The sequence below is a fragment of the Erythrolamprus reginae genome, chromosome 3 (genome assembly GCF_031021105.1).
Source record: "Erythrolamprus reginae isolate rEryReg1 chromosome 3, rEryReg1.hap1, whole genome shotgun sequence".
NCBI lineage: Eukaryota > Metazoa > Chordata > Lepidosauria > Squamata > Dipsadidae > Erythrolamprus > Erythrolamprus reginae.
Window position 1 is genome coordinate 148,654,156 of NC_091952.1, and position 12,667 is coordinate 148,666,822.

The following is a 12,667-nucleotide window of genomic DNA, read 5'->3' on the forward strand; positions in this document are numbered from 1 at the left end:
CTGTTCACCCATTTTGAGACTGTCAGAAATCACTACTCCTAAATCCTTCTCTTCTGAAGTTTTTGCTAGCACCGAACTGCCGATACAACATTGTTAGCACCTAGTTAGGACTGGAAAGAAACATTTGGAGCAAGTAAAACAATGAAAAAACTACAAAGACAGGGTTTGGCAAACAGTCTTCACAGAGAGTAACAATGAAAGAGCTTGCAAGTGGGGAAGAGCTGGGAGCATCATTAGCACCTAATTAGAACTGGAAGGAAACATTTGGAGCAAAAACCTGCAAAGACTTAGGGCTTGGAAAACATTATTTGCAGAAAGTAATCATGAAAGAGCTTGGGTGCATTAATAGCAACTGGTTAGGACCATAGTTCCCTCTAAGCTGAGCAGTGAGCAATCGCTCACTTAAAAATCATCATCAACTCAGAGTTTTCCAAATCTGCCCAGAAGCCGAGAGGGAAAGAGTGAGAGGGAAGGAGAGAGAGAGGAAGAGAGGAAGAGAGAGAAACAGATAGAAAAAAGAGAGGAAGGAAAAGAGAAAGAAAAAGAATGGGAGTAAGGAAGAGAGAGAGAAAATCAAAATCTAGTTTGAAACTAGCTTAACTATTTAAGTGGCATTTTGATATTGATAGAATTGCCCTATTATGAGCTCACTGTTATAGACACACAGTACAGTATTTTATTTTGAAATTCTCTGAGGCAAAACGGGGTGGGTTTTTTGTTTGTTTGTTTGTTTGTTTATTTATTTATTATTTCTGTGCCGCCCAGTCCCGAAGGGACTGCCGCTCAGACACTATACTTTTCCGCCCACCCCCCAAAAAAATTAAGAGGGAACACTGGTTAGGACTGGAAAGAAATATCTGGAGCAAGTAAAGCAATGGAAAATAACCCCTACAATGCAGGGTTTGGAATACATTTTTGGAAGAGAGTAACAATGAAAGAGCTTGCAAGCCGGTAAAACCTGAAAACATTGTTAGCACCTGGTTAGGGCTAGAAAGAAACATTTAGAGCAAATAGAGAATTTAAAAAAATCAAAGACAAGTTTTGGAATACATTCTTGGCAGACAGTAACAATGAAAGAGCTTGCAAGCCAGTTAGCACCTGGTTAGGGCTGGAAAGAAATTTTCTCAGAGCAAGTAAGAGTAATGAAAAAACCCTGCAAAGACTTCGGGCTTGGAAAACATTCTTTGCAGAGAAAAACAATGAAAGAGCTGGGAAAATTGTTAGCAGATAGTTAGGACTGGGGGGAAAAAAATCTACATTCAGAGTATAAGGCGCATCCTAATTATCAGTATTTTAGGGAGGAAAAGGTGCGTCTTATACACTGAAAAATACGGTACTCAATGCACTAATTCTACAAATTGTAAGACAAGAAGAGTCAGAGATGGAGTTGAGAGGACTCGGCCTAGAATTGTTAGGCATCTACAAACATTCCAAGTCCAGCCTCTTGGAATTCCATTGACTTATCCGGCACCAATTTAATGCTATTATTTACTGGATTCTTCTGAATTTAGCAATAAATATTCTTTACTGGAATTTAATGTATGGTTATGATTCTTTCTGCCTGACAAAAGTTCAACATAAAAATGCAAGTTTTCAGTTTGTATGGCATGCAAACTATTTATATTCACCCTTCAGTGGCAAATAATGATAAAATCTGTATGTAGAAATGTGGAATGTGGTACAATAATACCCTCCTATAGCTCTTCATGTCAAATACGTAGATGCTGAAGAGAAACAGTAGAAAATGGACTTGATCTTTAGGAATTCTGACAAGCATCCAATATCATTATTATATAAACTGTTATTCAGATTGATAAGTAGTCACAAATGATGGACAGTGCAGGATGTTAACTTTCTCCTAAATAAAAATACTGTAGTATAAAATTTCCTTTCAAAAGTGGTGTACAATTCACATAACTACTATGTAATCAGAAGTCCTTGCAAATGAATCCCGTGTTTTTGGATTTGTTTTTAAAATGTTAATAATGCATCTCTGTCAGAATCTACTTTGTAGAATTAACTATTTATTTATTTATTATTTATTTATTTATTCGATTTTTATGCCGCCCTTCTCCTTAGACTCAGGGCGGCTTACAACATGTTAGCAATAGCACTTTTTTAACAGAGCAAGGCTATTGCCCCCACAATCCGGGTCCTCATTTTACCCACCTCGGAAGGATGAAAGGCTGAGTCAACCTTGAGCCGGTGATGAGATTTGAACCGCTGACCTTCAGATCTACAAGTCAGCTTTAGTGGCTTGCAGTACAACACTCTACCTGCTGCGCCACCCCGGCTCACTATCACTATCTCAGTGATGAAGAAACAGAAATTATTTTTAAGAATAGTAAATGTTGTTCTCCTGCCAAAGCATAATGTAATTGAACTACACTGTAAACTAGGCACACACCAACAAGGCAAATGTGTTACAATATTCTAAATGATGTTTTGTGCTCTATTGCAAATACATACCAGAAACTGTGTGTTACTTTTACTATGTCTGTCTTCTTTTAGACATTTCATGATGAAGTAAGTATTATTACTTTATTTTATTTTATAGTCAGAAGAAATAGTCTTGGTGGGGATATCCTTTTCGTTGGGAAACATCATCAGCTTTGTGACTTCATTCTTGAACTATATAAGTCTAATGAAAAAGAGGTATGTCTTGTCCAACATGTTAGATGTACAAAATTAAATATGTCTCAATTGCATAATCATCGTTGGAGCTATTTTGGTTAAGTTGAGTTAATCAGGATTTTTTTTTTACTCCTCAATAGCCAGTAGATATGCCCCCTGAATTGTGTCATGGAATACAGGGAAAGTTCACCTTGAATGAATATCCCATCCTTCCAGATGAGTAAGTACAGCTTATACTGCAGTTAGTTTGCTGACAAATTGCTAATGGTTAATTTATTCCATATATGATAAGACTGATTTGTTTTATTCATTATCAAGGAATTTTTTAAAATCTAGTATTATTAGAAGGAGAATAATGAAGAAGATCATCTGTGGATGTGAAGATTGGAGAGAAGTTTATACATTTGTAAAAATAAAGATTGTAAAAGACCATCCCTCCCAAAACCCCAAATACTATCCCATGTGGGAAATCTCTAAATGATGGATGGGATGGATGGTTTGCTTGATGGATGGATGGATTGATTGTGTCTCTACATCTTGAACCTCTTGGCAGTTCACAGCAATTGTGCAACAGTTACAATATTTGCATTGCACTATAAATATAAGAATACAACCTTGGCAACATTCATATTGACCAGTCAAAATCCTATGGAAGAATAGAGTTTTAATTATCTTCCAAGAGTATGTTGCTAATGGAACTGGTTTTGTTTCCAGGTTGGCAGTAAATCCTCTTATTCTTTGGGACTTCGGTCTACTCAGGAGCAGTGTGGTATCCAGATACTTCAAGAGTTTATGGCAATCATGAACATACCGTATATACTCGAGTATAAGCCGAGTTTTTTAGTCCCAAAAATGGGCTGAAAAACACAGCCTCGGCTTATACTCGGGTCATTGACAAAGTCACCACACGAGGGCGCCATTGCTTGAGCCAGAGCGAGGAGGCACCAGCTTTTGTCCTCTCTGCATGCCGTAGTTCCTCTCCCTGGCTCAAGCAAAAGAGGCAGCCATTTGCAATGGTGAGTCGGATTAAAAAGGCCCCCTGCTGTCAAATTCTCCTCCCCCTCCTTTGAAAGGATTTAAACTGTTTAAAAAATGGTATTTTGTGGTAGTTGCTGTCCTTGCTTGGATAGGATCTAATAATGTGTTATGAGGCAGAGCTAGACAGGAATTCTTTTTCTATCTGTCTATCTTTCTATCTATCTATTTTTCTATCTATCTATTTTTCTATCTATCTATCTATCTGTATCTATTTCTTTCTATCTATCTATCTATTTTTCTATATGTCTGTCTGTCTATCTTTCTATCTATATCTATCTATCTATCTATCTATCTATCTATCATCTATCTATCTATCTGTATCTATTTCTATCTATCTATTTTTCTATCTAACTATTTTTCTATCTATCTATCTATCTATCTATCTTATCTATTTTTCTGTCTGTCTGTCTGTCTGTCTATCTATCTTTCTATCTCTATCTATCTATCTATCTATCTATCTATCTATCTATTTCTATCTATCTATCTATCTATCTATTTTTCTGTCTGTCTGTCTGTCTATCTATCTTTCTATCTATATCTATCTATCTATCTTTCTATCTATATCTATCTATCTATCTATCTATCTATCTATCTATCTATCTATCTATTTGGTTTTCTATGCTGATAACCTCACAGCAGCTAATGCTGAAGCTCTTCTTTGGATACACTTATTTGTTTGTTTGTTTGTTTGTTTGTTTGTTTATTTAATTGGATTTGTATGCAATCCCTCTCCAAGGACTCAGGGTGGCTCACAGCATATATAAAAACAGAACAATAATGTAAATCCAATTAATGATGAGAAGGAATCCAGTTTTGAAGGATTTTAACTCTTAGGTTTTAGCTTTGTTCCTGATCGAGCTACTTTTTTTACTTTTTAATTTATTGTTAATATTGTTAATTTGTTTACCCTCTTTTAAATTTACAGAGCTAGTTTACTGGTTTTCTTTAAAATAAATATTCTAAAACATGTCTCAATTAATGTAATTTTATTGTTTTCCATTTTTATAAGTTACCAGTAGCCACTGCATTTTCTAACCTCGGCTTATACTCGGGTCAATACGTTTTCCCAGTTTTTGTGGCAAAAATTGGTGCCTCGGCTTATACTCGGGTCGGCTTATACTCGAGTATATACGGTAATCCAAATTATTTGAAGGCTTAACATATAACAAGGGATGCATGTTAGAGCTAATGTTTGTTTCAGGATAAAATGTGATGAGGGAATGAAGGATTTTACATCAATACTTCCAATAGTTAGAATGTCTTCTGATTGCTTCTGGCTTGGTAGTACTGCCCCCTTTCATAGAAAAGAGGATTTATTTGATTATTCTCCCCCCCCCCCCCATCAAACTGATGGGTTCAGCAGGGTTTCTGAGAAAGCTTGGAATTTATTCTGAGAATGTGATAGGGAAGTGATGGTGAACCTTTTTTTCCTCAGGTGCCGAAAGAACGTGCGTGCACTATCGCGCATGCGAGAGTGCCCACATCCATATTTCAATGCCTGCAGAGGGCGAAAACAGCTTCTCTGCCCCCCGGAAGCCTTTTGGAGGCTGGAAATGGCCTGTTTCCGGTGGGCTCAGTAGGCTTGCGTTTCGCCCTCCCCAGGCTCCAAAAGCTTCCCTAGAGTCAGAGGAGGGTTAAAATTTTCTCCCTCATCTCCCTGGAGGCTCTCTGGAAGCCAAAAACACCTTCCCAGAGCCTCTGCAAGCCAAAAATCAGCTGGCCGGCACACACATGCTGTTGGAGATGAGCTAGGGCAACGGCTCGTGTGCCAGCAGATATGGCTCCGCGTGCCATCTGTGGCACCCATGCCCTAGGTTCACCATCACTGTGATAGGAAGTTTGACATGAGTCTCTAATTGCTGCCTGAGTGGATGGGTAACAAGAGCCCTTCCTTCCTCTTCCTTCTTTTTTTCCTTCCTTCCTTCCTTCTTCCCTCCCTCCCTCCTTCCTAGCAGGCAGACAAGTGGCTGCAACTGGGAAGGTGGTGGTGGGGAAATGGATTACTGGACTAGAAATTGTCAACATTAAAAATATGACTGCAGCAGTCCAGAAACACTGAAGCAGTCGTAACTTTCTCAAATTTCATTCTCTTGGGAGGAATAGGTTCTTGTATTCTGTAGGTTAGCCCATTTGTGGTATCTTTGTTGATAAAAAATTTGCCCTATGATGCATTGTTTTATCCAATTAAAATTTTGGTGCTTTAATAATATAAATATATATAAAAAATCTATCTTTTGGTACTTTAATATTATAAATATTATATAATATAAATTAGTGAGTATATACAGTGTTCCCTCAATTTTCGTGGGGGATGCGTTCCGAGACCGCCCGCGAAAGTCGAATTTCCGCGAAGTAGAGATGCGGAAGTAAATACACTATTTTTGGCTAGGAACAGTATCACAAGCCATCCCTTAACACTTTAAACCCCTAAATTGCCATTTCCCATTCCCTTAGCAACCATTTAGATTATTACTCACCATGTTTCTTTATTAAAGTTTATTAAAAAAAATATTTATTAAAGGTGGACGAAAGTTTGGTGATGACATATGACGTCATCGGGTAGGAAAAACCGTGGTATGGGGGGGGGGGAAACGCAAAGTATTTTTTAATTAATATTTTTGAAAAACCGTGGTATAGACTTTTCACGAAGTTTGAACCCGCGAAAATCGAGGGAACACTGTATAAACAATGTGATTTTTAAACAAAAAGCAGGAAATTCAAAATAGAAAATAGAAAAAAGATGTCATTAAGCCATAATACAAGAAAATTGTTTATAATATATATTGAGAAAGTGTGGTTTATAAAATTTGCTGAGAGGGTTAATGGTCAAATAGACTAAAGATAAATGAGACTATGAGCATAGGATTGAAGATAGGACTTAAAGTAGACCCTGCACTTACACAATACCCTAGCAGAAGAAGATTGAAAATAATAATAGAGGAAGAAATAGCTAACTTGAATTGATGTGAAGCTCTGGTACTAAGTGCTCTGTTTTTATTAAATTATTTCTTTTCCTGTTCTGGTTTAAAAATAAATGTTGATTATTCCACTTTGTGCACTAGTTTGATATGATATATCACAGACCTGACATTTTGAAACATTAATTTCAGTATTAGTTCCCTCGCTAGTTTTCCTCGCTTGAATTGAGGCAAATTGCTATTGCTTTTAATCTTTCTGTAGCAGCACACACTTAAAGCCATGCTGCCTGATAATTTTATCTCAGGAATGTTAAAATATTTGTACATTTTATGTTGGTTAGACCACTTAAATGTCCTTCTACACAAAAGGAAAATGTTCTGGATTATGGCCATTGACAATTTATATTTGTGTTCCACCATTCTCTACAATTCTGAAGGTTTTTTATGTTGAAATGAACAGGTTTTACATTTTCCCTTAACCATTAGATCAGTGCCATCTCCTGTACCGCTGCTGCGTGATCTGACACAGAATTCTGCAATAAGGTAAATTATAAATTCAGGTTATAGTCTACCATCTTTTATCAATCTGGTTTATCATCTAACTGTGTCACAGAAAGTAGAAAAGAAAATAGAGGTGACCCCCTTATATTACAGGCTTTTGGTGTTTTGGGTTCACAGTCAACTGAAATGTTAAACCTTAGAAAATAACATGCATTCTGTAATTATGATCTCACTTCCATACATTCCTTTGCTAGTCTCATACACGGACGGTGATTAGAAGCCTATCTCTGGCTTTATCTTGTCATATGTAACTTCATAATCCTGCTGTATATTTATTTACTTTCTGTATTCCACATAAGATTACACTAGTGAATCCTATGAAATAACATGAATGATTCTAAGAGAATCTATGCAAGAGTTCATTAATTGTAATCCATAGATCATTCACTTCTCTGGCCTTGTTTAGTTCATGTCAGGAAACAACTCATGTATATATAGAGCTTTGCCTCCTGAATGATGTGGTTATTTTTTCTATCATCCTCTGTCAAAGGAAATATATTTATTGTGGGACTGAAGTGTGCCTTCCATTTTAATTGCTAAAACAATGTTTTCCTGAAGCTATAGGAAAAAACAATTCCTTTCTTCTTTGAGATGGCTACGGTAAAGTTTATTCAGACAAAATGATCCTTTAGTCTTTGCTTGCGTCCCACAATAATTCTTTGGTGGGAAGGAAAATGGCTGCCAAGATCAGATTGCCAAGGGATCAGGCTGCCAGCAGGCTGTTTTCATGAAGAATGTTAGGTAGACATTAGAAGCTGGGTTCCCTCTTACACATTTAGAGGTTTCAGAATAGCTATACTTTGGTCTGCCTTTGATATAAAAGAAAATCCTGACTTTTCCCTTTGAGCTTTTGGGAAGAAAAGGCAGTGAAAATTGTATATGGCCATAGCAACTCCGCAGAGCATTTCAAGGGAGCGTGTAAACCTAGTTGGTTGTTCTTGCTTATGCTGTACTTGCCCCATGTTGCATTTGCTGTCTTGTCCTTCTAAATCAGAGCAGTGATGAAGAAAGCAAACCATCTCAACCAGGATATTAAATAATTTCCCAACTTCCAACAGATCCATTGCTTCTCATTTCATGTTCCTAAACTCAAATCTGGTCAAATGATGATTCGACTTACAACTGTAATAACTTCTTTTTATATATATATATATATAATTTTTATTGATTTTTATAGGTTTACAAAAAACAAACATATAACAGTGCACAGTGCTTGTGCCCATCACCAAACAACACACACACCCCGTCACCCCCACCACCCCTACAAGAGGATTCAAAGAGGTTTCACTTGTTTATCTATCTATTAATCCTTGGCTCTATCTTGAGCAAATTTTACTAAAAGAGTGATTGTAGTTTATTTTTCGTATTTACATCACAGATTTTACTTAACATATAATCTTTTACCTTGTTCCATCGCACCATCAGCCTCTCTAATTTATTCTCATCAAAATTATTTAATCTTATTTCCATAATTTCAAAATATATGTGATCCACCATATACCAATACCAATTTTGTACTGTCCATTTTGTAGAATCTTTCCATCCTAAAACTATCACCGCTTGAGCACTTTCCAATGCTGCAGTTTTAATTTCCTTAAATTCTCCTAATTCCCTATATTTAATTAAAATTGCTGTTTCTTTTATAATAATCCAATTAATGTTTAACATTTTATTAATTTCATTCTGGACTACCTTCCAGAATTTCTGTATTTCTGCACACTCCCAGATCATATGCATAAATATTCCTTTTTTCTGATACCCATGCCAACATTTGCTCTTCTCTTTCCCCTGGAAGTGTGCAATTTGTACAGGTGTATAATACCACTTATGTAAGATTTTTCTTCTCATCTCTTTAACTCTCGTATTTTTAATCTTATATATATTTTCTATTATTTCTTTCATTTCTCTTTCATCTATTTGTAAATCATCCTGCCAACATCTTGTTAAACTTTTAGCTACTTCTTCTTCCCTTTCCAATAACATCCTATATATTTTGCTGGCTTGTGCTTTACTTTCATTTATCTTTTCATTTATTATTTTTTCTAAACTATTTTCTTCTCGTAAGAAGATTTCTTTATTCTCACTTTTATTTAAATATGTACATATTGCATTGATCTGCAACCAATTCTGTTTACCGATCCACCATTCCAATCTGGTTCTACTAACTCTTCCATCTTTCTCATATAATTGTTCAATTCTCGTTACCCCTTTACTATTTAGTATTTTAATAATTCTACTTAGATTAGCATCGTCCCCTATATTTAATCCATGTAACGTTGATAACTTGGATATTTTTATTCCGCTTGTCCTCTGCCATTTAAGCCATGTTTCTAAACATGCTTTAAAAGGATCACTTAAGGTACTGATTTCAATTCTACTCCAATTTTTAAATAGTAGTTCTTTGTTATTTATGTTATTAATTTCTTTTTCTAATTCTACCCATTTCTTTCCCCCCCATAACTGTAGCTCGATTAACCTTTCCATTTGAAATGCATTTCTATATAGTACTAAGCATGGGCTGCCCCACCCTCCCTCTTTCTCTTGTGCAACCTGCCAATGCTTCCTTATTCTGGATTTTTTGTCTCCTTCAATCCAAAAATTTAGTCTACTATCCCATTCTCTTAATTTTGCCTCAGGAAAACTACCCGGTAGAACCTGAAACAAATACATCATCTTTGGTATTATCATCATCTTAAGGGCCCTAATCTTAGCCATTCTTCCTAATTTTTTGCCCTTCCAATTTTTAATCTGCTTCTGGATTTTTTTTCCATATTAAGTTATAATTGGCCGTTGTTATTTTTATTGGATTTTTAAATAACCAAATTCCCAAATATTTCATTTTTTTACAACCTAATTTCAATCCTGAAATTTTTTGGATCTCAATTTGCTCTTTAGGGCCAGTATTTAAACATATTATCTCTGATTTTTCTATATTAACCTTAAGACCAGATTGATCTTTAAATTCCTGAAGTAGTATCATTATTCTTTTCATCATTTCAATTGGGGTTTCAGACATCACTATAGCACCATCTGCAAATAAGTTTAATTTCAATTCAAGTTCCCCTATTTGGTAGCCTCTCCATTCCTTATCATTTCTAATTTTGTTTGCTAATGTCTCAATTGCTAATGCAAATAGCATTGGGGATAGTGGGCAACCCTGTTTAGTTCCATTCTGAATTTTAACCATTTCTGTTCTATTGCCATTTACTCTAATTTGAGCCACGTTATCCTTATATATTGTTTCTATAACTTTACAGAATTTGTTTCCCATATTTAAGTCTTTACATAATTGAAATATGTAATCATGGTTAACTTTGTCAAAAGCCTTATAAACATCTAATTTTAAAATGCTTAATTTCCTTTTGGTACTGGTAGAATGGTGTAAGACATTGATCACGTTTCTTATTGGTTCATAAATTTTCCTTCCTTTCACAAATCCGTATTGATCTTCTCCAATTATTTTTGGTAATATATTCACCCTATTTGCCAATATTTTCATAAATATCTTGTAGTCCTGATTTAGCAGGCTAATGGGGCGATAGGAACTAGGATCCATTAAATCACGATCTGGTTTTGGGACCGTTATAATTTTTGACATTTTCCATGTCTGTGGAGTTTCAAAAGTCTCCATTACATTATTAAACAATTTCACCATATATGGTAATAATTCATTCATATACACTTTGTAGTATTCAGCAGTAAAACCATCTGGACCTGGGACTTTAGCAAGTTTCAATCCCTTAATAACTCTAGATATCTCCTCACTTGTAATTTTTGCATTTAACATTTGGCTATCCTCTTCCTTTAATTCTTTTTTAATCTCTGAGGTTTGTGAAACAACATGCTCTTTTTTATATAATTCCCCATAAAAATCTCTCATTATTTTTTCCATTTCTACATTACTACGTTTTATTACACCATCCTTATCTTTTAAAGCAGGAATATAAGATTTCTCTTTTCTTTTTTTCAAATAATGTACCATTTGCTTCATTGATTTATTATTCCAACTTCTAATTCTATGTTTCATAATCATCTTCATTTTATTCCAACTTTCCTCATCCAGTAATTGTAATTTCTTTTTCTTGAATGATAGTAATAAATTCCATTCTCTATTTCTTGTGATTTTTAAGGTTTCTTGGATTAAATCTATCTCTTTTAATAAATTATTTCTCTCAGCATCCCAGGATTTCCTAAGGAAAGCTTCCGTACTAATGCAGTTACCCCTCATCACTGCTTTATGTGTATCCCAAACTATTGTTTCTTTAATCTCGCCTGTTGCATTAGTACAAAAGAATCCATTAAGTTCCCTTTGTAATTTAATTCTACTCTCCTCATTTGCTGAGATGATGGGGTTGTACCTCCAAATTCTTTGTTTACTACAAACCTCTAACTCTAACACAGCTAACAAAGGAGCATGATCTGATAGCCAGATAGCTTTCACTTCTGCTTTCTTAAATTTTACCTTATCTGTTTTATTAATTAACATGTAGTCTATACAGCTAAATTTATTATGTCTTGCAGAGTAGAAAGTATCTCTATTGGCTACGTTTTGATGAAGGTCCATCATATTAATTTTGTTTAAATGTAACTTTTTCTTTTCCCCCTTCCCTGTTGTTAATTCCAAATTAAAGTCGCCTGCTAAAATCACTATACCTTCCGCAAAATTATCTAATTTCCATTTTACATTTATTATGAATTGTTTTGCATTTACATTTGGGGCATAAATGACCGCTAAAGTTACTAGCTTGTTTCTTATTTTCCCCTTAATAAATAACATTCTGCCGTCATTGTCCCTCTTAATATTGCTTAACTGAAAATGCACTCTTCTGTGAACCAATATAGCTACTCCTTTTGCTTGATTCGTTCCTCTCGACTCATAAACTTTTTGACACTCAGTATTTATAAGTAATCTGTCTGTTTTTTCCCTTCCCTTATGAGTTTCTGAGAGGAATAAAACATCTGCCTTACTGTCTTTAGCCAGCTTCATGATTCTACATCGCTTTTTCTGTGATGAAAGACCATTTACATTGAGAGATAAAAGGCCTAAATCACCCATTTACATAGTCTAAATGCATTTCCCCTTCCAACAAAACAGAGCCTACCGGAAAATTGTTTTTTGTTGCAATGAATCCCCACCCTGGTGCCTCTAACCTGACCTCCCCCCCCCCAGGGGAAGGCAACGAAAAAAACCTTCCGTTACTGAGAGGCACTCTTGGATCTACGTTCCCTCAGAAAGCCCTCCCTTCTCCCCCATTTTACAGCATAATAAAAGATTCCCCCCTCCTTCCCTCCTCTCCCCTTGTTAACTAGCGTGAACAACCAAAAAAAGATACAAAAAAAGATTAATTTGTTGAAAAACTTAATACCATGTTAGCAAGTCAACTCAGTTCAGTTTATTATTATTTATTCTTCTGACGAGTGATTCTTGGCTCATCTTTCTTCTCCTTTTGAAGCGAAGCCAACTCTCTTTGAAGTACAGCAATTTTCTCTTCTTTACTTTGCTCTGCCTCACGAAA

General features: G+C 35.4%; 1 protein-coding gene across 1 annotated transcript in view; it reads left to right on the forward strand.

Moving 5' to 3' along the window:
- The window catches only part of XRN2 (5'-3' exoribonuclease 2), an 89,540-nt gene that overhangs the window by 53,100 nt on the left and 23,773 nt on the right, over positions 1-12,667 (forward strand). The window contains exons 22-24 of the mRNA XM_070747007.1: positions 2,558-2,655; positions 2,775-2,854; positions 7,077-7,133. Of these exons, the coding sequence (XP_070603108.1) occupies positions 2,558-2,655; positions 2,775-2,854; positions 7,077-7,133 (235 nt within the window). The remainder of the gene's footprint in view (positions 1-2,557; positions 2,656-2,774; positions 2,855-7,076; positions 7,134-12,667) is intronic.